The sequence below is a fragment of the Hippoglossus stenolepis genome, chromosome 18 (genome assembly GCF_022539355.2).
Source record: "Hippoglossus stenolepis isolate QCI-W04-F060 chromosome 18, HSTE1.2, whole genome shotgun sequence".
Taxonomy (NCBI): domain Eukaryota; kingdom Metazoa; phylum Chordata; class Actinopteri; order Pleuronectiformes; family Pleuronectidae; genus Hippoglossus; species Hippoglossus stenolepis.
In genome coordinates, this window is record NC_061500.1 from 19,716,068 (window position 1) to 19,743,471 (window position 27,404).

At 41.5% G+C, this 27,404-nt stretch overlaps 2 protein-coding genes across 4 annotated transcripts in view; both read right to left on the minus strand.

The window, feature by feature from the left end:
* LOC118125511 (versican core protein) overlaps positions 1 to 12,875 on the minus strand; it is a 29,561-nt gene extending 16,686 nt beyond the window's left edge. Inside the window, exons 1-7 of the mRNA XM_047344392.1 lie at positions 12,543 to 12,875; positions 11,418 to 11,495; positions 8,439 to 8,879; positions 6,762 to 6,936; positions 6,497 to 6,624; positions 5,426 to 5,722; positions 467 to 1,432 (exon numbers count right to left, since the gene is read on the minus strand). Of these exons, the coding sequence (XP_047200348.1) occupies positions 467 to 1,432; positions 5,426 to 5,722; positions 6,497 to 6,624; positions 6,762 to 6,936; positions 8,439 to 8,879; positions 11,418 to 11,484 (2,074 nt within the window). The 5' untranslated portion in view covers positions 11,485 to 11,495; positions 12,543 to 12,875. The remainder of the gene's footprint in view (positions 1 to 466; positions 1,433 to 5,425; positions 5,723 to 6,496; positions 6,625 to 6,761; positions 6,937 to 8,438; positions 8,880 to 11,417; positions 11,496 to 12,542) is intronic.
* Positions 12,876 to 14,237: 1,362 nt separating this feature from the next.
* Positions 14,238 to 27,404, minus strand: part of xrcc4 (X-ray repair complementing defective repair in Chinese hamster cells 4) — a 28,807-nt gene continuing 15,640 nt past the window's right edge. The window contains exons 7-8 of one of the 3 annotated variants that reach the window (XM_035184798.2): positions 25,638 to 25,779; positions 14,238 to 15,328 (exon numbers count right to left, since the gene is read on the minus strand). In XM_035184798.2, coding sequence (XP_035040689.1) covers positions 15,226 to 15,328; positions 25,638 to 25,779 — 245 coding nt within the window. In that variant the 3' untranslated portion in view covers positions 14,238 to 15,225. Of the gene's footprint in view, positions 15,329 to 20,414; positions 25,210 to 25,637; positions 25,780 to 27,404 lie in introns of those variants that run through there. The other 2 variants (XM_035184796.2, XM_035184795.2) reach the window with 2 other exon arrangements.

Here is a 27,404-nt window from a genome sequence, read left to right on the forward strand (position 1 = left end):
TCTTCAAAAATTGAGTAGTTACTGTATGTTCAAAACTTATCCTTTAAAGGAAAGTACAGGTAGCTACTTTCTCAGCAGAGGGGAAACAGCTAGCATGGTTCAGTCCACAGCTCAGAAATATATGCCTACCAACACGTACTTTGGAGAACGTTAATTGTATATTTTATTGTTTTGTTTATATATTTTTTATAAATATTAAGTAGCACTCCTAGTGATGTAGATACTTAAGTTTTACGATATAAAAAAATAACACTGCAGCTCCCTCAATTACAGTTTGGTCTTTATACAACACAAGTGACCAATAATGTTTTGTTCCATTGTATAAATATTTAAAGCAGCTCTAAACCATATTCTCTGTAATAAAAAAATAGGATTAAATAGGAAACACTCAATCAAAAATCAATATGGTGTGTGTGATCAGCTGCGAAATGAGGGAAGGTATAAAACAACCAAAGGACTTGCTTACCTGACTGATTCTGGTTGTGCACATTGACGATGATGAGATGGAATGGGGGTTTGGCTGATGACTCTTCACCTACAGCAGGAATGGACAACGATTGGTCGAGGTCAAAAGTGAGCGTCGCTCTAGTGGGGACGTCCTCTTTAAAAACCACAGCAGGATCTTCTCGCCCATCATCTCCACTACCAACAGGGAGGCACGGCTCTGGAGTGACGACCTCTGGAGTGACGACCTCTGGAGTGACGACCTCTGGGGTGAGCACCTCTGGGGTGACGACCTCTGGGGTGAGCACCTCTGGGGTGACGACCTCTGGGGTGACGACCTCTGGGGTGAGCATCCCTGGGCCAACATGCTGTGGGGTGATCTCTGGAAGCTGTGATGGTCTCAATGTGGTTTCCACGCTCAGCTCCGGCCCCATGGTCGTTTCTAGAAGCCGACTCGGTATTGATACGGTTTCTGCCGACACCTGTGATGGGGTCTCCACTGCTCCTGCCTCAGCCCTACTGGAGCCGTCGTCACCGCTGCCTCCCTGCCCGCTCTCACCTCGGCCCGACCCCGCCTGGCCCCCCTCCCCCCCCCCTTGGGAGATGTCAAGTTGTTCAGTCTGGGAGGGGAGGGTGGGTAAGGGAGGGAGCTCCATGGGGACCACAACGTGTCCTCTAACTGGTACCGACTCCACCTTGTTGATGCCGAAACTCTGAACATCATCGTTGTCTAAGCTGGGAGTGGGGGTCACCGAAGCTGTGGTGTGGGGGGAGGTGTGGAGGGCCCCAAGTTGATCTGGTGAGGCTGTGTGTGGCCTCTCTGTTGGAGAGTATGCAGCCGGCTCTGGTCTTCTTGTTTGAATTTCAGCCCTTTCAGGGTCTGAGAGTGGCCACAGTGTTGTAGTGTGGGGATCGTATGTTGGGTCGTGAGGTTTGTACACAGCTGGAGTCGTCGCTGGGCTCATGGTAGTCGGCTCTGGTAGATAGGCTGTAAGAGAGGGAGGCAGAGAAAATATTCCCATCTTACCTTTACAGAAACATGGGGCTCAAACTTAAACTTTCTTAAACATGTTGCCATAGTCACTATATTCATCAAAAATCCACCCAGAAACCAAGAGTTCATTTAAGATGCAGACTGATTTCTTAACACTATAATCTTCAGCTTGACTTTGCTGCGTATGTTATAGAAACTGAAGCTGTGTGATTAGATGGTTCCTGTGTGTGTACCTGATGGTACACACACAGGATGGTTAGATGGTTTTAAATTAAATATGTTCATAAACAGCTCATGTTTTATACTGATTAAATATCTGTGCTAAATTTGTTTGGTGTTGATATGATCGTTTAAATCATATTTTACATGCAAATAAAACTATGCAAGATAGGATGACACAGGCGTCACAGGGGAGGGGGAGGAGAAACTCAGCATAATTTTCCATATCAGAGTTCATCCATGTCAGGGTGAAAACATAATTGCCTATTCATACATCTGGCTGGTTCCGATTTTTGAGAATTGTCTGCGTAACAAACTTGTAGGAATGTCCCAGTGAATGATATCTTGAAGTTCTCTCTGATATTTGTGACCGTCACGTCATGTGCTGTATATGCAAAAGGCTGAGTATCACATTTCTGATGTCTGACTGGGTATGAATGCCACACCAAAAAGGTTTCTGCCAAAAACTATACTGACATGTCGAGATAATAATAACCGTGGAATAATCAACATGGTATTCTTTGGGAAATGCTCCACAGAAGTGGAGATTATTCCCTAATCTGTCAAGAGTGGGCTACAGTCTGGCTTGTTAGAAAACAGCCCCCTTCAGCTATATCCAAGAAGAGATGTTTGCACAGTGAAGCAGTATTATCATGACTCACTCAAAAAAAGAAACTGGCACTATCTAGAAAATGCTAATCATGCTGCTGTAGGACTGCCGTTAGCTTACAGCAGACTATAAAAGGAAATGTAGCAGCTTTGATTTTTGAAACATGAAGTCACGTGTCCAGAGTAAAACATTTTCAGGCCCCGAGACGACAGAGCCAGTGGTGTCAGAAAAATAACAGCGACTGAAAGCCTAATTGTTTCAGGAAATGTTGTCCAGAGAGCGACATACAGTAATTCCCTCGCTAAAACTTAAATCCATCTTCTTCTTTCTACTCTAAACAAACACTAGTCACAACTCTGAACAGACCACAAGGCTTTTCTCGCAAAGACCTCTTCAAAATAGTCTGATGCTTAGTGAAGATTTCTATCTCATTATGTGGAATACATACCATATGAGAAAAGGCAGGAAACCAGGGTCCCAAACACACATACAATGCTGTGCTTTGTGTGTGTCTAAGTGCTGAGTTCATGTAGTTAGTGTCTTGGGAGTGAGCAGCAGGCTTTGAACGTCACTGACATAATGCTCCAATAAACGAGATGTAATTGACTCTCCTTCGTAAGGATGGATGGGGTGAGGGGTAGGTGGGGTTCCCTTCTTCCACACGTCCTCCAACTCTTTCTACCAGCACGAGGAAAGTAACTGAGTAGATTTACTTAAGTATTACGTGTGATTGTGACGTACCTTTGCGTGAGGTTTTTCCATTTTAATGCTATTCAAATACTGCTTATTTTGGAATTCTGAAATATGATACAATATTGATAGCTAGACAACAGGTTCAAACACAGTCATTGTCCAGTTGTTTCACTTTCAAGAGGTCTACGGGTTGTATGTTAACATCATGGAGCAAGTGCATTTGGTTTGTTTCCAAATCCACTATGTGGTTCAAAGGGTTTTTTCTTGGTATCTATAGATCATGGGTGTATTTTGGGTGTAACGTGCAATAAAACAATCAGAGTGTCATCTTCCATTCCCTCTGGTGCACTTGCAACTTTGTTTCCATTGTAATGGTATAGTGGAACCTAGCTGCCAGGGTCCATTCCTTTGCTTTAATTGAGATTGTGATTTTAACAGTTTAACATTGTTTTATTATGTTGCTTGAGTAAAGGATCTGAGTACTTCTTCCACTGCGGAACATACTAGTGGTGTTTACTGCTGACTGGCCTGCAGACTCTGGGGATTCTCCGTATTCTGCTCTGGTCTTTCGCACCACGACCCTGGCTGCGTGTTTGGCCCTGCCCAGATATGATGTCATGTGTTTGGCGAGCTGCGATCATCTGGCTGGGCTGGGGTCTGTCCTCATACTGTCACTTCTCTGTACATTAACTCTCTCCTGCAGCTCTGCCACCTCACTTAATGCTTGGCAGAAAACATCACGCAGTCTTCAGGTCCAGAAAGTACCTTGATGCTGCCAGACATGAGACTGCTTGCAATTATATCATCTGTAAAGCATCATACTCAAAGTGTATACTCAGTTCCTTTGCTGCATATCTACTTCACACTGCACACACTGAGCTGACCTCTCTTTTTAAGGTTTGTGTTTTTTCGATGATGTTACTTATGGGAGAAGTAGCTCTGCAATCCCCCTCTTTTCCACCTTCTCCTCCCTGTGTCAGTCTGTCTGTCAATCTGTGTGTGTGTGTGTGTGTGTGTGTGTGTGTGTGTGTGTGTGTGTGTGTGTGTGTGTGTGTGTGTGTGTGTGTGTGTGTGTGTGTGTGTGTGTGTGTGTGTGTGTGTGTGTGTGTGTGTGTGTGTGTGTGTGTGTGTGTGTGTGTGTGTGTGTGTTTTTGGGCAGGGTCCAGCTGTGAAGCATTAGGGACCTGTCCATTTTCTGCAGTATCTGTGTGAGAGTGCAAGGAGTTGGTTTTTTCCCCTCATAAAAAAAAAAGTGCCCCACTATAAACAGGATAGTGGGAGTTCATTCTTCTCATGTTTGGGTTTTAATACTGTTTGTTCTCTCTCATCCCTCTGTGTTTCCTCGTCTTTACGCTCAACTGCTTTTAGGCGACTGCAGATTGTAGTGTGCTCGTAGCCATAACACACCTCGCCGTTTATGAAGTCAGCTCCAGTTATCTTGTGACTTCATGTGTCACGTATGTGTCAGTGATTTTAACTTATGGATCAGTCTAGAGCTGCGTCAGCCTAAATCTATTTATTTATTTAACCTTAAATGGTCATATACAGTTTTTATTCAAAAACTTTATTCAAAAACTGTTTGTCTTTATTCATATATTATAGCCTCTCATATAAATCTTCATTTGCTTTCATTTCTTTGTCTAACTTCAGAAAAAAAAGTTAAACTGACTTGACATGACTTTGTGCCAATTACAGGAGTGGAAGGAACAAAATCATTATTATTTATTCATGCCCAACTACATAAAGCATCATGAGAGACAACTGTCCTTGTTAGCTTTAAAAGTCTCAAGACGATTCATGAAAGGACAGAACACATTCTCTCTTCCAGACTTTTTGGGGATCCTGGAGAGTTTTACTTAATCAGGCCTTCTTAAATTCAAAAACTCAAATTTAATCTGAGCCAATAGAAAATCCCTCTGCTTACTAGCATCCACTGCAGTACTTCAACTCTTCCGGAAATATGCTTGTCCTCTAGTGCAAACCAAAACTCTGGGATTTCTCATCGTCAATTTTCTGTTGCACATTTTCATCTTAAAAATAATCTTGTCAGAAAAGACTTGGAGACTTGTGAGTCCTTATCTCCATTTTTACGATTCATGGTGTTGAGACTATAAAAATATGTGAAAGCCGTTAGATGGCTGTGCATGCTCCTCTCCCTGCCTTCAAGGGAACATTATTTTAGACGTTGTTGGACAAACTAGTTCATTTAGAGAATAATGAAGCCTTTAGTTTGTAAAGTTTTGCTGATTTACATCATTTATACAACTATGATTATTTATAATGTTATGTGAGAGGAAGACGACATTTGTGACAGTCACGTACATATCTGTTCAAGTTACAAACACCTCTGCTGGCTGTCATAAATATGACTCTTACCATTAGGGTGCAAAGGATCATGGCTTTAAACTTTGTCAAGAAAATGTCTGACTTCCACCCGTGAGTACTACTGTGGCTTTCATTCTTACCCTTGAAGCAGAAAAGTCCATGCTTTTCCGAGGGGTCTGGGTAGCCAGTTTGGTTTTCGTACTTGTACAGTGTGCGAACGCCCAGCTGGCCCCCTCCACACTGAGGCTTGGGGAAGGTGATGGGGTAGCGGGCGCTGCCGTCAGACAGCCAACCGTAGTCGCATCTGTTCAGCCCCGCCCTCCAGGCTGCAAACAACTGACCAGGCGACGCCAGCACGGCATCGTGTTTCTCACACTCCTCTCTTGCCTGCTGCAAGGTGACTTTGACGCTAATAGATGGAGGGAAGAAGACCTCGCCTTCAGACAAAGCAGAAAGATAAAGTTAGTCAAAGGTTTGGTGCTGTAAAAGCACTTTTACAATGTATGGAAGCTGTTTACATTAAACCAAAGTATACCTTCGAATATTTTTGCACTTTAACAGATCAATCTTGACCTTGCAGAGAGAAGATCTTAAAGCAATCTCCAGTCATGGCCCCCTTAGTTGCTGTTTGTGGAGCTTTTGACTATGTCACACATTTTCAAACTTGTCATTATTCAGGGCTCAAAAGTGGACATGGACAGATTCTGTTGCTGCTGCTTCTAAATATCATGCAATATGGTCAAAAGCCCAACAATGAAACCAGAGGACCTTGAGTGGAGAAGTGGGAGCATCTAAGAAATATTAACAAAGGTAAAAAATCATATTTTACAAAAGGCGCAGTTAACAAACCAATGTGATCGTTGGAGGGAAGTGCGGCATCAAATGCAAACAAGAAGGAGGAATTGTAGACACAAAGAGTTCTTATTACAATGAACAAAGGTGTGTTGAGACCAAACGAGAAGTTAATAGCCATAAATGGGTGGCGTGCGACACAATAAGACAATACAACTTTTGCACTATACAGAAAAAAGGGAGAAAAGTCAGGCAAGAAGTCGCAGAACCAGGTGGGTTCAGAAAATATGTTTTACTATTTGAACTTGCCTTTTTTGTAGAAGTTCAAAATGTGTTAGAAGGTGTATTTTTAAAAGGTTGGACAGTGTCATGCTAGCTATCTGCTCCCACTCTTTCGTGAAATGTACTTGTGAATTTACCATGAAATTTGTCTGCAAAGCAGTACACATCATATTTCTCTGTGGGGGGTCGGATGCCGTATGTTCTCACTCCTGGCTTGTTCGTCAGATCACCTGCACAGCCAGGACGGGGCACGGTGATTGGATATCTATAAAAAGCAGCGCACAGAATTTAAGAGCAAATCACCATATCAAGTTATTTCTGTCAATGTATAAGTCCTAACAAACCTTCTTTTCTCTGAAAACGACTTCCAGCTCAATGACAAATAATTCTTTTAAAACACACCTGACTGACTGGTCGGCGAGCCAGCCTGCATCACACTGGTCCAAGCCGTCCTCAAAAGCAGCCTTCAGCTGTTCTGGTGTAGCGACGGAGGCATCTACAGCATGACACGCCTCCACAGCGCCAGGGAAATCCAGGGTGTAGCGGCTGGTGCTGGCTCTGTAGTGGAACACCACACCTGGACACAAGTGATAAACAATATAATAAATATGTGCAGAGTTGTGCAGTGACGAGGGCTGCAGTCGCAGAGCAACATGATGATTCATTTGGAGTGGTGTTTGTGTCCAATCTGTAATTGTTACTGAGTCATCGCTTTTTTATTCATCTATTTAGATATTATTTGGTTATTTTTTTGCTTGTGGTGTATTTGTTGTATTATTTGTACCAACACTAAGTAGAAATGTTATTAAGAAAACCAATTTGTGACAGAAAAAAAAAAAAATTACTAAAACAATTAATTCATTGTCAAAATTTCTTGATTGACTTATTGGCTAGTCAGGAAATGATTGATCAATAGCTTTAGATCTACTTCAGTGCTGCTGGATAAGAAGAGGTGCAGTGGCCTTTTTCTATAAGAGGGGTTTCCTTTCAGGACAGACAGTGATTTGACCTTCAGTATAGTGTATATACTGTAAATACTATATATAGTATTTTGTACATGACGGTCAAAGTTGCATCGGACCTCACACTTCAGTGAATATTAAAGATGTCTGGGCTCCTGCCATCAGAGCTCATCCAGTGGAAACCCCAAAGCGTTCTGAGGAGGATTATCCATCTAATGAGCAAACCCTTGCTCTCAGACATTTACACAGATTCCACATTAATACTGAACAGAGAGCTTTGTCCAGCAGCTGCTGACAAAGACGCCCCCTATGAGCGATAAACAACTCTCCATTTACCAGCTCAGTCATCTATTCACATCCTCCTGCAGCTCTGCCAGGATATCCTCCCAGATTCCAGCAGAAAATAAAGGAGCTAATGACACTGGACAACAGTTAGATGTATTCTGAGGATGACAGCTGAAATAGCGGACTGGTTTATGTTTCCCTGTTCTGTTGTGTAATGATTGGACTTTCTGTGGCTGGAGGTATCTAATTTCTGTCTGGGACAAATCTTTGGTGTAATCCACAGGTTTTACACTAATATCTATCGATAATTCAAAATAGAAAAACTTGATTTATTGTTATAAGAGCTGTAATTATTCTTTGTATGTAAACAGGAAACCTAAGGTTGCCCTGGAGGCAGTGAGTTACACTGTGGCCTACCAGAATCGGCTCCTGTTTACAATGTACCCATGGATGAACAGACAGCTATCACTGTGTTACTGCAGAAAACGTGTTTTACCTGTATACCCCTGTCCCTTTCACTACACACAGTATAGGTGGGTAGGGTCTCACAGTATTAAATCAGTAGTTATCTGAACCATTAACAATGTAAAACTCTTTGTCGGTGCAGATTTCATGAAAACAATATGTGCACAAGCTTGAATTAATATTTAAGACAGAGCCTCCCCATCTGAAAGCATCAGTGAAGTCTCTGCCAGCTTCTCACATCTGGATTCAGGCAATGAACCAGTTTGTAGACTCTTTACATAGACTGTTAATGTGACCAATAAAAGTGAATAATTGGCTGTGTGTGTATATGTATGTGTGTGTGTGTGTGAGTGTTTGCTTGACTCACCAGTGACATTAAGGCTTACAGTGTCCTGAGTGTCCTCCATCCCATGCATCACCTCACAGCGGTACAGTCCTGCGTCACTGGCCCTTAGCTTCACTATGATCAGAGAGGCGTCCCCGACCGACAGCGGGTGACTGGGCACAGACACCCTGCTCTTGTATTCTGGCCCCACTTTGACCAACCCTGCCTGGGCCACCAGCACCACCCTCTCTCCCTCTCCTTCCAGCTTTGTCCACTTGATTCTCAGCTGCTCCTCCTCAGTGTGAGGAGCATCGGCAGGGAGGAGAGGTCCAGGTGTAAAGGTGTGTGTGGTGGGTGAGGGAGTGTATGCCAAGCTGCTGGGAGAATCTGGCATCATGGAGAAGTGACATGGCAGCACCACTCGGCCTGACAGAGAGCCGGCTGCAGGTGAGTTCTTCTCCACTCCCACTGAGTGTGGTGGCGCTGGAAAACAGGATCCTGCATGAGTGTGTGTGTGTCTTTGTGTCAAAATGGTGTAATACACAGTTACTGTCTAGATCTGTTGTACGTCATATCAAGAGTCACACTAGAAGTTGTCTGAAAAGCTTTTTGTTAGTTTGTTTTCATTTGTCATTTATACTCATTAAAAACAAATTTAAAAGAAAATGTTTAGCTGCTAAAAAAATTTCCAAAAAACTGAGCTGTGGCCCAGAAGGTCACAGGTTTAATCCAGTTCTCCCCATTCTGCATGTTGAAGTGTCCTTTCCCCTTCTCAGTGTAAATATATGCATTGTACTGTGTGGGTGAAAGGCAAAATCTGTACTGTAATGTGCTAGAAAAACTGGAAAACCTAAATTTTAGCCATGAACCTAAATCAATCATACAGACTCGTAAAAGCTGTTCAATTATTAATTGTCAAAGTAGAAATGTACTGTCCCAATAGACATTTTAACAGAAGGAAAATACATGAGAGAATTGAATTTTTGTTATCAGTGCATGTTTTTTCTTTAAAGACTACAGGCTGTGTATATAACAGTTGTGTATATTAAAGGAGGAGGCCTATAAAATATATGATCATAACTGTTCCAAATAGGTTTTCGAGAGGCTGTTGATTTAAATGCTAATATGAGCATAACAACATACTGATGTTTAGAAGGTATAATATTTACTGTGTGCACAATCTTAGTCTCGTGTTTTAGCATGCTAGCATTTGCTAATTAGCACTAAACACAAAGTACATAGGAGGTTGATGGGGATGGGGATTTTGTTGGTACACAAAATCATAAACCGAAATATAGGACACATCAAAATCTTGACCTGATGATGGCGCTAGATAAAAAATCAGAGCACCACCAGAATTGTTACAGTTCATTCTGAGGGGAGCATGAGTGTCAGAACCAAATGTCGTCAAAATCCATCACACAGTTTCTGAGATATTTCAGCCGACAGCAGAGACACCGCCTGGCTGAGCTAATAACAGGTCACTATAGTTCGTTTAGTGGGAATGCTAGTTCCTGTATGCAATGGAAGGAAATAAAGTTGAAATTTGTGAGAAAAAGATAGATAACTATTGAAATAAATTGAACGAAATCGTCAATTATTTCAGCTTTGTAGATTTTTTTGTCCAGGGTAGGTGACAACTGTCGAATAAAGACAAACACAAAAAATTAAATGGCAGAATCCAGATCAATAATTATTCACTGAAAAATGAACGGGAATAAAATGCCCTAAATCACAATGTTAAAGAAAGTGGAAACAAATTGTCAGATCTGCGCTGTGATCCAGATCAGCACCAAAGTCATGTCCCACCCGTCCGCAATATTTCATGTAAATCGGTTGAGTAGTATATGTGATATACTATAGAGATCTTCTACCACCCCATGCATCAAAATGTGTTAAACTTACTCAAAGGGCCCCCTGGTGGTCAAAATGGTACTGCATGCTCACAAACTCCAGTGCTACAGCCCAGAGAAACGCACCAGTACATTTTAAAATCTAAAGACTGTCTATATATAAAGAAATGAGGATACAATTACAAATTGACTTGTAAGCTGAACCAAAATGTATTATTCTAAAAATAAATTGAAAAAATATGGAATTCCTTCTTGACAGCCAAACGCTAATATTGAGGAACATCAAGATAATAATCATAAACAAACTTCCAAATTGTATGTATGAGTTCTGTAAGTATTTGTGGATGTTTCCTTTTCTTCAGTCTTGCATAGCCAGACCTTTCTCCTCCGTGCTGTATCAGTGGTGGACAATGGTCTGCCTGCTCCGATTATCATCCTGCTATCAGAGATAAAAAACACTCTGGCTTGTTTGCATTTCTTTCAATCAATAACAATTATTGTCGTCCTAAACCCAGGATGCAGCAACAGTGCCCCTTCAAAAAAGTGTCGAAAACAGGACGCTGACTACGTGATTGCAGGATCCAAATATTCGTGTGAATGTGAGGTGTAAATGTCTTTCGGATTGGATCTCAACATCCATTTGGGTGGGTTCACACTCGTACTCAGCACTGTCTGTATCACCCAGGACAGATACTAATACCAGATCTGAACGGGGTCCACATGCCGACCCTGGCGACCTCTCCAGAGTGTAACCCACTTTAGGCTCAATGTGACCCTTCAAGGATAAGTAATAATATAGGATAATTAACGCATGGATGATTTTTCAGGGCCATGGAAGTTTGGCTTTTCAATGTTGGCAGCAAAGGCAGCAGCAATCAGACCCTGGCTTCCACAGTCTGATTGCTGCTAGATGCAAGAAACTTTACGTAGTGAGAGTGTGATTACTGGAAAACACATGTTCAGAACAGATTTCCAATTCAGAGTGAATGTGTCCTCGTGTGCTGGAGCATGAATCTCTTTCCACTGTCGGTCTTGGACCTGCGACTTGGCACGTGTGTTATTAGGCCTATGTAAGAGGCGCATGAGGAAAGGAAAGAAAAACTGATGAGTGGTGACAAAGTTTGGTTTCAGGCTTCAGTCACATTGTTTTGGGCAACAGGTGACTCACCTGGTTGAGGACGAGCAGAACCCAGACACACCAGACACAGCAGGTATGTGAGGATGTGAGGAAACATCTCAAAACGATCTGCGGGAAAAGAGTGAGGATTCAGTGAATGATAACATTTTTTGACTTCTGTTCAGTGTCAGGGAAAAAACAGTAAAGGAATGAAAAATTCTTTAGTTGAATGCAGGCATTTCTCTTGTCTGCTACTTTAGACTTTAGCATCTTTACTTGAGAAAAGAAGACAAACAATAAATCAGTAATTTCCTGTTGAGTAAATGACTTCTGGAGAAACATAACTGAAAGTGCTGAGCAGCTTCATATGATTCAGGGTTTATTACAGCACAGTGTACCTAGTGACAGTAGAGGAAAGTATACAGTACTTTTACTCAAGCTCTATTGGTTTTGAAATACTTGCTCTACTTGAGTATTTTCACTTTAACCTGTTTCATACTTCTACTCCTTATCATATATACTTTAATTGCTCTGTACTTTGCAACTTCAGGGTTTAGATAGAAAACATGATTAACTAACCAACAACATGAAGCAGATCAAATCAGTCCCCAGCTACAACACAATACTGTATATGATGATTTTACACTCTGAAATGAGCCAGTGAATACTTTTGATACTTAAGTCAAAATACATGAATATAATCAACATAGGCAAATTGTGCATTCAGAACTGTTTCAAGTGGTGTTTTTTTTTTACTTTTACTTTAGTAAAGGATCTATGGAGCACGTATTTCTACATAGATTAATTTAATATTCTTTTTTATGTGACATTAATGACACTGGAGCAAAGAGAACAGATGTGCGCTCACAGCTGTCAGGGAACCAGATACCAGAATCGCTGTGGTGATAAAGCTAATCAACACATCACGTGGTTCATTTACCAGTGGCTGTAAACGGACCAAACTGGTCCCAACTTATCACGTCTCTCATCCTTCCCTATTATCAGTGTGGGAACATTCCTGCCCACCCACAAGCTCTGCTGCTCCTGTGGATGAGAGACGCGCACAGTGGAGCATCAGCTTCATGTTCCCTCCTGAAAACTATTTACACTAGATTCTGTGCCCGAAACCTCAACAGGAAATTAAATACAAATTTAGCAATAATACAAATATCCTACCTTGTTAACGCTATTTTTAAAAAGTCAGAAAATCCAGCTGGCTTGCGTCCGGGTTATCAGTGAAAACTTTCTGCAAACGAAAGTCCCGGAGGTTTGATCCCTGTGGTGCGGCGGCTCCTCTCACACAGACGCCTGGTGTCCGGACCTCTTCCACCTCTCAGCTCTGGCTGCAAGTTCAAATCCATTCCACGGCCACTATTATGCAGACACTATGGGAGAGGAGGGGCGCACATGTCCGCACACCGCCCACTGGAGGCTGGGTGGGGGTTGTGGGACAGAATAAGGATGATTAAGGGTGAATGGCAGAGAGAGAGTGGGAGGTGTAGTCGGAGGAAGTGAGAATGGGGAAAGCCTGAGTGGGAGACAAACTTCCACATTAAAGGGTCATTCCACTGATTTAATGCTGTTCTTCCATCAAGAATGAAGGATTTAGAAGAGAGACACAAAAAAGAATGATCAAAATCAGTTCAGCAGAGGCAGAGGAATGGCCTGACTCAGGGTGAAGCTCCAAAATCTGTGGATACTACATTTCCCTGAATGCATCTTGACAGTATATTTAGAATTAGTGGCAATTAGCCGGTTTCCAGTGATGCTGTGCTGGTGCCTAACCTAGAACCAGCTCCATGCATTGCTGATTCAGAAGTTGGAACCATAGACTGTATTAAGATGGACGACATGACGGCTCCCGAAAAGTGAAGCCAAATCGTCTTGATCTCTACTTTGTGGCGGGCTGCTGTATCCTAAATACTGCTTCTTCCATGTTAGTAGATGGGACATGGAACAACCTCAAACGTCAAAACAAACATAAAAGAAATATCACAAACATGGTTTCTGTCATTTGAGGTAGTTTTTATCACACTGATGTGTTCAAGTGCTAATATTCAGATACATTTGATGTTATGAAAATGGGGTAAAAGGTCATGATAGACAGCTCAGATTGACTCACGATTGCTCAAGTGCTTGTATCGATGGGAACTCACTACTACTTCCCCAACCGCTACTGCGCAGACTCTGGCTCCAATGATCTCTACTGCACTGACTATGGCAATAAATGCGCAAGATTGTAGCGTTCGTATGCAGAATACATTTTTTGTGTTTTCAAGGATCGTGGGAGGAAGTGAGGATGCGTCATCCATCTTTATATACAGTCTACGGTTGGAACCACACAGGTCAGCAGCTGTGGGAGGAGCTTTCACACAAAGTTCTCTGCCATTTGGAGAAAGCATGAGTGACAGCAGCAGCAGCAAGATGCTTTTTCTAAACGGCAGCTTCCAAACCAACAGGACTTTAAGCCTTTTACTTTCAACTTGCAATCAAAAGCAGGCCAATCCAAGACTAAGTGAACTGGGAGTCACCTAACATATGTATGGGCTTTTCAAAAATGTCTGACGTTGTGGACAAACAGAACTAATGCAATTTCAGAAACTGTCTTACACAGACATCAGCTGAGAAGGTCCTTCATTGTGGCTCTGGACACATTTACGGTCACATAGCTATAAAAAAAATGAGCATGAGCAGACCAGACCAACTCTGAGAGTCATCCAAGTCAGAAGATGTTAACATGTCATAAACATATCCAGGATGCTTTTTGCTTTCACACCTGTGCCTGTGATCATCTGGGACACATTTAATTCCCAGGTGTGAACAGGGTTTAAGAAACTGACACGTACATGTACAAATACACACATATTGCAATTTAAAATACAATATTTACATGTTTTATTGGTACAAATACAAATTTTGTAGACACATTTGTAATATGTAATCACAAAATCACAATTTAGAATCACATACGTCTTGAAAATACATAATGATTTCTAAACATCAGTCCCCTGAACGTCACAGTCAGGTGACGGATCAAAGGAACGACTGAATGGAGAAACTGAATGAGGAGGTTTGATGACAATGCTGTGATACATACTGTAAACGAATGGCCAGAGTGATGTGTGCTCTTCACTAAAACCTCTGGTCTGTGGTGGGGCCAGCAGTTGACTACTCTGGTAACTTGATTAATCTGTAACGTGTAAAACACCATCACAGTATTGTGTTTTTCATTGTCCAGTGTATTATCACAGCCGGAGCCCAGATACTTTACTATTCATCTGCTGCATTAACCAAAAGATAAAGCAGTTCATATTAAATCAGGTCTCAGGGTAGCTAACCAACACTCAAGTCATCAGCTGGAAAAGTTCTCATTTAAACATTTAAGATTTGAAGATTCTTTCAGAGTTTCATAATATTTTTACATCTAAGTGTCTGTTTTTTCCCGTCATGTAAAACACCTTCAGCTGTTTGATGACTTATCCTGCACCCAGGAGTGTTTGCTCGTGCTGCGTCCAATCATAATTCTTTCTTGAATTTTTAACTCCCTCCCCATGACTATAAAATTCTACCAGACAGGGACCTACACGGTCTGATTCAAAGATTAAGTTGGCAGGCGCGGGTGAAGGTGATGACAAGAAGTCCTCCGATCCTTACGGCTGTGGTCGTGACTTTCTATGTTGAACTGGTAGTTTCCTCAACTTTGCCTTTATATCGTTTCCACTGGTCGAGACAATATTTTGATCCTGGCCAAAAACTCACACTTGAGCTTCAGGGCTTGATCCAGTATAAAAATATCAGAACTTTACCAACATACATCAGTCAACAGTTCATCTGTACAGCACAGTCGGGAAGTGATGCGTCAAAAATCCTCAAACAGGTCCTCTGCTGCTGAACTTGCTGTCGCAGCATCTGAAGAGCGCTGGGGAGTCTGCTGCTTACTGGATCCTGCAGGGGAGTCACTCCTGTGCAGCGTACACACACACACACACACACACACACACACACACACACACACACACACACACACACACACACACACACACACACACACACACACACACACACACACACACACACACACACACACACACACACACACACACACACACACACACACACACACACACACACAGGTCAGTGGGCTAATGAGGCTGGTTTACAGGAGAGTTTTCCTGTTGAGACGGGAAGTGTATCATGTGGCCCATAGGGAGCAAGACTAGAAACACATGGGCAACTTTTATACCTGTGTGTAGATAGGTAGGTGTTTGTGCGTGTGTGTGTGCATGTGTATAATCAAGGCCCAGCAGCTCCCCCATCTTAAGTGGTCTACAACAAAATACTGTGTGCTTTACCACGTAGAGGCCTGTGCTTACTTCACAGACGCTCCTGCATTCTGTCTTCACTTGAATGTGGCATCATGTGATGTTTAAGAGCAAGAAAGCAGAATTTCAGAGATACAGAGGACGAGGGATCAAACATGCACAGTGGGTAGCAGAGAAGAGAGGGCAAGAGGGGATCAAGGGAGAGAAGGAGTGAAACAGAGGGGAGGGGGAAAACGCAGTAGTCCAACTGGTCACCAGAGCTATATTTTTTTTTTTTTGGGGGGGGGGCTTCAGTCTTAAACATTGGTGGAAATTGTTAAATGTTTAGACTGCCACCACTCTCACAACTACAGTGATTATGAAACTACAGCGAGCTGTTTGCTAGCTTAGCTTAGAAAGCAAGCCAGGGTCTGTCCAAAAGCAACAAACTTAGAACCTCTAAAACTCTCTGATTAAAAAACAATATTTGGTCTGTTTACCAATGTGTTCTTTGTAGATTGGACTGATGTTCCAGACTATTTCTTGGCTGGGAGAAGTGGAGACTGACAAAAAGATTATTTAAAGATAGAATCAACATGAGTCCAGTTCTCTTTGACACTGTAAAACGATTTTTTTATTACTAATAAAAAAGTATTAAATACTATTTAACGTGAAGACTCATAGTTGGCTGGGTCTCTCTCTATTTTAACGGCAGAGAAAAACAGGTAATACATACAAATTTTCATTGTCCCCAATTCAATGCAAACTCAACACCATGAATGAACCAGAACACTTCCCGGTAAATGAAAGAGATGGCAGGAGCGCTACTGGTGTCCCTCAAACCACTGTTGCTCATGAAAGGGAATACATGTAAAAAAAATAAAATAAAATGGCATGAAGAATCCAGGTCCGTCCGATACGCGTTGGTGTATTTTACAGCTTCAAGCCAATTTAAATAAAGGCCTTTTACATTTTTCAAACCACTTTGAGCGGAGCTGGATTCTTCATGTCATTATTTTTTGGATACAAGTTTTCCTCACTTCCCTCCTTATAAAGCCATATAGAGTGAAAAAAACCCAACATTTTTTGGTGGTGAGTTTTGTTGACGGTACCTCAAAATTCATCAGAAGTACGGCAAAGTAGAAAAGAACTGTGTGAATTGTGAGAGTGGACTATAGGTAACTGCACTTCCTGGTTATTTTTTAAAATCACTCAGCCATTATTTGAATACCTGCTTTCATAGGTGAGATTTCTTAGAGCAACCAAGTAAAAATGCACTACATTGATGGTTTGCGATGAATGTAAATAATTAAAACATCTCAACCCGTTAAGTTAAATCAGCCCACCTGATTCTGGAATTCCTTACAGCTCTACAGAGCGCTTTAGCATCTTTTCACCCAAGCTCACTCTTGGGTTATAAGACGTTTAGTTTCCACAACCCTGGTGATTCACTCCCACTGCTCTTATTGTGTTGTTTTTGGACACAGTAGAGAAAGTGTTCAGGAAAACTTCTGTAAAAAAAAAAAAAGACACTGTCCACTAACTGCTGAGCAGCACACAGCAGACAGGCCAGGATGGTGGTGGAGACCAAAAACAGAGATAAAAAATAGGTAATTACTTCATTTAGATTGAAGTGAAAAAAAGAATTGCAGGCTCTAACATCAGTCCTACACAAACAAACTAAATGTCATCGCACAAAAGTAAGTTGACTGAAGAAAATGGCATTAAAAAAGGTTTTAATTCAAGAGTAGATAAATCCTGTGACCTTATTAATGTGGATATCTGTAGGAGGAAGCAATCAGGACCAAGATTTGTCAAAACTAAATAATCTGAAATTAAAGGACAAAAGCAGAAAATTCTTTAAACCCCCTCTCCTTCTGTAAACCATCTAACATAGATCTCATCTCACCTTTCACCTAACTGCACGTGTGAATGACTGGCGAACCTGAATTAAAGGTGACCTGCGGACCACCCACAAACCCAGTTAAGCACTGTGAGCTTAGAATTAGAAATACAAGACATCATCTACGTAAATTCCTCGTATGCACAAACATACTTGGCTAATAAAGGTGATTCTGAAACAAGGACATAAGATGGGACACTTTCTGCTTCCAAACCATCCTCACAGTAACGATGAGAAGAGAGACCCTGAGCTTGTTTAAATCAATACCAACTGTATGACAAAAAGCACTGCACTGCTGGAACCAGTTACCAGGAAACAAGAGACGTGTTCACTGCAGAGAGGAAGCTGTTCCACGCTGCCACAGAGGACCACCAGAGACTTCAACACATGGCAGAAGGGGACGTGACGTGAGCGGCTTCAATCCTCAGAGGTGAGGTTAAGCTCAGGAATTGGGCGCACAGGAGCCCCCCCACAGAGCTGGTATGGTGACATACCAGAGGTGCAGCACGCTGTTCTGTTGCTTACGTCACTTAACAGAGATTCACTTTGGACCAAGTTGGGCAGAAGGAATGTTTTATATAGATGCAGATTATGTTAAACCCAAAGTTCTATCGCTTAAAGGTTCAGTGCATCAAATTGTGACAAAAACACTTTACGATACTAGTTATGTCTTTTCAGAGAGTGTAGGCTTTAGTTGCTCTGTATATCAATTTCTCCTTTTAAATATTACAATGACGTTGAACAGAATTTCATTTCTGGTGTTCACAGAATTGAAAAATGAAAAGAAAAATCTACATTCACATCCCTGTCGAGTATAAAGTTAAGATGCATATCCTTCTTTTGAACATATTTGAGGATATGGTGCTTTTATGTAACACAGAATTTTGGTTAATCATATTGATAATTATGATGAAATGAAAATGTGTGGAAAATGATGCCACTTTGGTTTATAGAGACCCAAGTGTATCTAAATACTTTATTTAGTTCACCCAAAAACGAAAATTCACTCATTATCTACTCACCACTATGCTGATGGAGGGGTTGGTGAAGTGTTTGAGTCTTCAAAACACTTTCGGAGTTTTAGGAGTAAACAGCATTACAGTCAAATCCAATTGAAGTAAATGGTGACCACATCTTCAAATGTAAAAAAAGCTCTTACCCAAGGCTGCGCGGTCGCATCGCTATTTCCGGTAGCGGACATTTAGGCTAAAAACACGGTGTAAATGGCGCCGTTTCAAGTCGTCATTGGATTGGATTTCGCTGCAACGCTGTTTACCCCTGAAACTCCAAAAGTGTTTTGTGGACTCAAACACTTCACCCACCCTCTATCGGCATGGTGGTGAGTAGATAATGAGTGAGTTTTCAGTGAACTATCCCTTTAAGCAAAGTGACACTATGTAGAGAATGGTAATGTCTCTATTTTGGGTAGAGAAGAAAAAATGAAAGAGGAGTGAGTAAAGCCATCTTCATCGACTTGGATATGACTATCACTCAACAAAGAAGGTGGTCTGCGGCACAAACTATTAGTCACCTAAGATAAGCTGATTTTAGACATGCACTGAACTCCGGAGATCCTCAGAACATTCTTCGCAAGGGACTGCATGTGTGACCGCAAATGTCTGAGTAAGACCCAGACTTTCTGTGGGATCTCTCCAACCAGTCACCTTGTATAAAGTCAGCAGATTGTCCGAAGAAAACAGAAGATCCTCTGCACGATTATCCATTAATCCATCTTGGGTCGTTGACCCCTGGCCAACTTTTGGGCCGTTAATCCATCAACACTCCTACTCTTGGAGAGAGTAGGAGTGTTGATGGATTAACGGCCCAAAAGTTGGCCAGGGGTCAACGACCTGCATATTCAACATGACCCTCATGGTAGGTAATAACCCACAAGAGGTTAAATATCCACAACTCACCACCAGTCAGTGAGAATCGAAGAAGCCTTTTGGATGCGAGGTGAAACATCTTCGAGAAACTTGAGTCCAGTTACCGATGTTTACAACTCCTGAAGATACCATGACCTCAATGGCTGAGAATCTTCACAGACCTTTCCACCCACTACTGTTAGGTGAATATTAGAAGTTGATTCATTGAGATAAGCAGTAGTTTATTGCACTACTGCAGAAGAAGAGAGCGTCAGTCAAAGGTCAAACGAAGCAAAACCATAAATGTGTTAAAGTAATGGAAGCTTGGTGACAGAGTTTTTATTAAATTAATTTGAGGAACATTTCAGTATCCTAATGGTCCACGTGTATGATTTTATCAGCTGCCATCATTTGTGTGCTCTGCTGGAGCAGAAGCTTGAGGAACATACAAATCATGTGATATGAATCATGTGATTCTGTATGGCATTATTCATTCCCATAGCACTTATCCACTTTAACATTTATCCACACACCAACCTTTTCACCTCTAACAAGATTTTTTTGATACTGCAATATTATCACGTGTGTTATTGGCAAGCCGTTAGCTAGAAAGCTTCTGCATTTGAAATGTGTGACAAAGTAAATCTACAATATGTACTAGCTTTTCCACAGCCACATTACAAATGTTCCAATACTTTTAAAAATCAATTTCACCTAATTTATCCATTTATGGACTCTGAACTAGTCAAGGGTCTTAGGATGCTAAGTAAAGATAGAAGTAATTCACTTAGAAAAATATCCAAATGATACAAAACTGATGTTCAAGGAAAAAATTATATTTCATTAATCTTACTTTATGTCTATCATTGAAGGTGCAGGTTGCAAATAAGTTGTGAGCAGTTTGACCAAAGCATGATGTTCGATCCCCACTTTGTTTATATATATATATATATATATATATTGAGATACATCACACAAAATAAACATAATTAGAACAGGATATACGTGTGTGTACGTTTTTTTTCCTATATCTTCGTATTGATCCTTTTAGGAGGGTCCAGTGCCGAGAGTAAAACTGTTCATAAACTATATTCACATGTTATACAGAGTTCCACAGCTCACAACAACCTATAAAAACGGTGCTGATCCTAGTGTAAAGCAAAATGCAAACACATACTTAAAACCCTACCAGTCCCGTGTCTTGCAGTGATTATCTGTGATGGCTAGGAGCGATGTTTGATAGTTCACAGAGCTGGTCCCTGTGAGAAGGAGAGAGAGTGTCTCACTGCAAGTTTTTTTTTCATGGCAAAGGCAAACCTTACACCTTAGTACACTGACACTTCTGAAGATCCGACGGACACATTAACAGATAACTACAATATGTCAAAAAAAATGAACATGAGCATCAGAACAGCCAGCTGTTGAACAATAAAAACTTAAAACTTGTCTAGTTTTTAGTGATGTGTCAAACCCAGAGGACCACAATGATGCTTGTTTTGTTAATGAGTGAATAGTTCAACATTTTGAGAAATAGAATTATTTTCTGATAAAGAGGGAGATGAAAAGATGGATATTCAGTCTCATGTCTGTGTATTCACTACAGAGCAGGAGTCAGGACATGCTTAGCTTAGCTTAAAAAGCAGCAGAGGGAAACAGTCTGGCTCGGTCCAAAGTTTGAAAACACAGCTATCGTCATCTCTAAAGCTCAGTAATTAACATGTTGTACCATGTTTATTGATTTCAAAAATCTGCAGAGAAGATGTTTGTTCTTTTGAGTTACAGCTGGATTTATGTGTCTTTGTTAAGCGGCTACACAACATGTGTCGGCTCTGAGGGAGAAGTAAGGCAGTTTATCTCCCAAGATGTTGCGCAATCCCTGTAATTAGTCATCCTTGTCTTCTGTTCATATGGACTTCATTTAACTCTCTGCAGGCTCTTTCACTCCCTTAATTTTCTGCTCTTGCTTCTCTTCCTCCTCTCTGTCTCCTCTGTGGATGACCTATATGCAGATAAATATGGAGGTATCACAGGAAGCCGAATGAGTTGAGGAGTAATGGAAATGGCCAAAAACAATAGTTGGGTGTAGGGCTGCCAACAACTCTAGCCCCCCAAGTTAGCCATCTCAGACAAAGGCCTCTCTTTTACAGCGAGTGTTTGCCAGCTCAGGGGGGTAGGGGGTGGGCAGCTTCTGCAGCCATCAAACATCCAACCACAGCTGCTCATAGGCTCACTGCTGCTTCTTGTTGTAGCAGTCAGAGTTGGTAATGAGCCTGTAATGGGCAACACTACCAACTAGTGACAGCAGTCGGGGATGGATGGCACCATTTACAGCCATCTGCATGTGGCACAGCCATTGGTGCTAAGAGGAGCTTAGACACGATATATTCACCCTCTATTGGACAACTACAGAGTCAATGTCCGATTGAGACATTGCTTTGGAAGAGTTTCTAAATGGCCATGTCCCAAATGAAAACCTGGCGAATGGGACACATGGGCACAAGAGCAGTAGTATTGCTAGGTTTTGGATGTGCGGCAGCAGTTCTTCAGAACTGTGTGATAGTCTGACTCAGCAGCAACTCTAGAAACAACAGAGAGGAGAAAAGAAGAAAGTTGTCCTTTGAGATCAGTGGCTGACTTTGGCTCCCCACTTCAAGTCCAAGACCCCGGACCCCCTGCTGCACTGTGTTAAGACAAGAGTATAACAGCATTCAACAATGTCTAAGAAATGAAAGGATTTGGTGAACCAAACAAAAAAAAAACACATTTACCCTTCAGTGAATATGCTCCAAAGTTCTCCCCTAAAGAGTAATTTGCTCAATTCAGGGGTCCGTTTTCAGTTCTTTCTGTAAACACAAACTCAAAGAAATTCCTCTTCAGGATCACCAAACCGAATATCACATAGAGGTGTATGTCAACAGCAACTAGCTAAAAAATAACAGAATGATCATCCTGTTTAATGTCCCATCAATACATGTTACTGGCTTGACTTATTCCCCGGTGTCCTTGTGCTTTATTGTTGAATGCTCGTGCTGCCACATCGTGGATTGTTGTGGCAGCTGATTGTGGATTATGATTGCAACTAGATTGCTTTACCCATACAATATGCCTACTCAAATTAATTACTTACAACTTACACACAACACTTCTGTCCATCTTGAGACAGGGATCCCTCACAGCCTACTCTGAGGTTTCTCCATATTGTTTTCTCTTTAAAAGGTTTTATTTTGGGGGTGCTTCCTCGCTCCAGTCTAGGGTTAAGAGCAGAGGATGTCACACCTTGTTAAGCCCTATGAGGCAAATTGTGATTTGGGAATATGGGCTGAAGATGTAAGATTTGATTGATGGATACTTTTCTTACTTCTTTGTGACAATATAGGCTTTAGATGGTATCTGCGGAGATAAAGATATTGTAGTTGACCTTAATCTATACCTTTGATTGAGTTTGGTCAGAATCTGTCTATGTGGTGTTGAGTTATTTTGTACATAAACACAAAAAAACAGCGTGCAGGGTAAATATATGTTACGCTCAACGAGACATCAGAGATCGATCTCTCAAACCCAACATGTCAAAGGTGGATGAAGTTAATTTGCAGTGCTGTTAAAGCCTGTTGTTCCAATGCTCAAGCATATTTGAAGCAAACTTTTCAAATGTTGCTAAAAAGGCATCACCAAGCATCACCAAGCTGCTAGCACCACCAAGCAGATTTGTGTTGCTGGATCCTTCTACATTGACACCCCGACTGCTGTTATAAGAGAGTAGAGTAGTACCTCAAGTGGGCATAAAACCTTTTTCTGTCAAACTTCTCGATACTTAAAATACTGAAAATATGTAGCTATTGTCAACAAAGGTCAAAGAGACCTCTTAAGCAGAAAGCAGTTCCCGTGTACTGGAGACTGGATGTCCCAGTCCACTGACAAATAAAACCACAACTATATGCATTGAGAGACACCTAGGACTAAGTGAGAAAATATGTTTTGTTGTAACCTATAATTTTCCATGCTCTTTGTAAGAGTTTTAACAACAAAGACCATACTATGAACATATGACGTGTGTTCTGATGCAGCTTCCTGATGTTTTCCACAAACTCATTAGTGAAGCTGTGCATTCACATAAAAACTGCAGGATGGAAAAGAAGTCTTCCCTCCTGAGGCTGACTCTAGCGATCGTCTCATCACCAGCTGGCCCGCCTAAAGCCACGGCAGCATGTGTTTGGGTGGTTAAAGAGATAAAACAGACAGTCTGATAGAGAAGACATAATCTTGAAGTGGTTGAAGCCCAGCAGCATAAATCATAAACCTGCAGGACAACACTGGTCTTTTATCGCCAATAAACCGTGAGAGCAGAATTTGATATTACCTCTAAGAGGAATGCAGTAAACGCCCTAAAGGTGTACAGCTGGACTTTCTCTTGGCCGTAACAGAAGGGGACACGAGTGGAAACTGCTGCTGCAACTGCTTTGCTGCTGGAAAAAGGTTAAACTGATGGTCAAACCAAACTACACTTCTCTTCAGTTCAGTGATGTAATAAAGGTACTTCTTGACTCCCGCTCAGCTCTGCAGTCATCTATGGCAAAACATGTCACATACTTTATGTAGCTCAGTGTGGAGGGACATGTTTAGTCTGAGACACGAAAACTGCCTCCGACCTCATCAGAGCTACAGTTCGCCTCACAGCTAACGACCACTGTTACTTCCATTAGTGCGTTGAGAATATGAAATAAGGTGAAAAAAAGTGATGTAGTAAAAAAACATTGCATCACTTTTAATACAACCATTTATTTTGAATCATCATCTCTGATTTTAATTTGCCTTGTTGGCATTGAATGTTGTATGGCTGGCATTTTTGTAAAATCTTTCACTTCCAACTTTTATGATTTGTACTTTACAACAGGAATCTTGGAAACCAAAGTAAAGTAGGGTATCATCAATATGACTTTTGAATAATATGTGAAAACGTATAATTAATTATTGACAATGCTAGGAACAAATCTATAGATTGGTAGGATGGGTAAATAGACAGGACTTTGATACCACAGCTCCACTCCATGATCACTATTGTACAGACTCTGGGTCCAAATGACCAGCGCCTGTATCAGAGTTATTTTGGCCTCATTTTTGTGCAGTGCGAGAAAGAGGAGACCTGTTGTCTATCTTTATATACAGTCATTGGTATTAGTAGTTAGCTTGCAAATTAGCCCTGTGAGTTAGCATGCCTTACTTCACCAAGCCTCTAGCGCCACCAAATGTTGACACAGGTTTGTTTTATTGGAGCCTTCTACATTGATACCCCAACTGCATCATCACAGTGGTCAAATACAAATTCTGACCTTGCACTGTGCTATTTTTCCTTTCATACACGATACCATAAATTAATGAAAAACAATCAGAGCGGCGTGTTTATGTACACGTGTTCCCTGTGAAACACATACTTTGCTACATAGCTCTCGACATCCCTTCACATATTTACGTCACTGATTGTGTTGTGGTCAATCCCTGGTTTCAACTGACTGCTACCATACCAATGAGATTAGCTCTACTGCCACTTTAGCCTTGTGTATACTTCACGTACAGCTCAACAGCAATTTAGTGGGGGCATCCTCCAACCATGTGAATGTTCAGGTCCAAAGGTTAAAATCTTAGAGAGCTGCGGTAGATTGGGTGTAATTGCCCGACATAAAGAAGATCCCTGACATGGAACTTTTATGATGTTTGATTTTCCCCATTCAAGACAAGTGTGGTTGAGGGGGGAGGAAAAGAAGAAGAGGAGGGGGGTTCTGTGGGCAAAGGAAGGGAAAGGAAAGGAAAGATGAGACAAAGGGATGGAATTCACAAAGAAAATAAGAAAGACACCATATAACACTAAGTATTTGTTTCTCTATAGTAAAATAGGGAGGTTGTTTTAACTTGTAACAATAAAGTGTGTTTAAATAGATTGTGCATTGGTGTGTGCTATTTAAGGTTGGAGATGTCACACCCTGACTACATGAACACATTTAAGGAGATTTCTATGAATGGTTTATGTGCTACCAGGCCAGTAAACTGCTCCAGAAAAGGCATTAACTGACACCATAAAGCAGGGGAATATTATGGAGGAGGAATTACTTTTCACACAGTGTCTAAACAAAACTATAGCAACACGGACAATCAGCAAGACACATGCAAATGACAAGCTGGTAGAAATGCTAAGCAGACAGACTCCTACCTCTTTCTATGGGAAGTCTGTTGGTTTGGTCTTTTAAGCGCAGGGTCCGAGGCCTTGAGGTGACGAAACCGCCGTTTGCGACAGGGGGCCACGTCTGTGATGTCCTTTAGGCTGCCATCCAGTGGGCTTGGTGTAGAGGAGTCTGTGGAGAGCATGAACCAGACATAAAACAGTGGCCTAAAGGAGAGACAGATGGTCAATATTATTTAATTGATCTGTGAATCAATATCTGAGATCATTAGTATATCATATCCTGTCCCTGAATTATGGACACAGATGGGAAACTTCAAATAATCTGCAAAATTAATTCAATTTGACTCATCAGATATCTCAGGCAGAATTCAAGACAAAAATAAATGTAATATCCTCATACTGTGGGATTGGAGTTGCATAACTTGAAGCATGAGGGTCTTGGTTTGCCATGCGGTATATGAGCCTGACAATCAATCTTGATTTCAGGCACTGAAAAAACTGGGTCACACGAGCGAGGATGTGTACACCTTTTGCTGCCAACCCGTGATCACCTTGCATTTAACAGCATTTTTTCACAACATAAAAACACTAATGATAAACGAAGCTACACTAAATAACATATCCACGTATCCAAAACTCTGCGCTACAAAGGGGCTCTACTGTGTTACTGTGATATTTCAATAATAGCCCCAAATATTTACCTCATGGTAGTTAGTGCCCAAGGGAACTCGAAGATGTAGAAATCACCTTTTTTATAATTGGGCGGGACACACACACACACACACACACGCACGGCTTTCACAGCAGTAGCAGTAGAATCTATGCATACTCTACCACACAGGACAAAACACAAACCATAACCCCAGATTTACTCCTGTCCCCTAATCCTCTTCCCTACCCTCTTCTCCCTAAACCTGTTGGCAATAACTGGAAACATGCAGCAACCTGACTTATTGTCTTAGCAACAGAAACAATACAAATCCTGCGAGCTTTCTCCCAGAGAGAAGCAGGGGAAGTCCCAGGAAACATTCGGGCGTGCGTCACCACAAAAAAAAAAAATAACATTAATTCATCAAAGAAACCCGACTTGGTTGTGGACAATTCACACATGTGAGAAAGTGGAAAAATCTGCTGAGAGAAGGGCAAAATCTGTCTCAGTTGCATGATGGGTAACTAATGTTCTGTTCACATCCATCTTAAACGCACACCTACACCCATAACATCCATCCTCCTGCTGACGACACTTTAATCCCACCCGGGCCACATTGGAGCAGAAGTGTAAAGGTTGATGAAGTGTAACGTCAGCCTCGGAAGCTGCTTGTTTTCAAAGGTGTTCTGGGATGTCATTTCGCAGGCTCGCTACTCTGCATTACACAATTCCTTCTCAGTGATGTCATGCTTAGTTTCTGGGCATGAAAAACACAGAAATGGTGCAAACACACTCAGTTCTCATGGCAACGGCTCCAAAAAAATATCATTCTCATATTTCACAAAAGTGAAAAGTTATATTTAGCTTTTTTCACAACTAGCACTAATATTGTTGTGTTTTGAAGTAAGTTATGTTACTGCTCTTCTCTGCTCTCAGTGACTTTGAAGCACAGTCAGAACACCTGCAACAGCCATTTTCTGCCCTGTGTGATTTAATGTTAACTAATCCTCTCAAACGACAAAATGAAGTACTCTCAGTAGATGCTTCGTGAATGTTCCCGTATGAAAACTCATTCTGTCAACTGCCATCATGTTGACTAAGAGAAATGTCTGGACATAATAATAGAGTCAAGAGTTTGGCCTGGA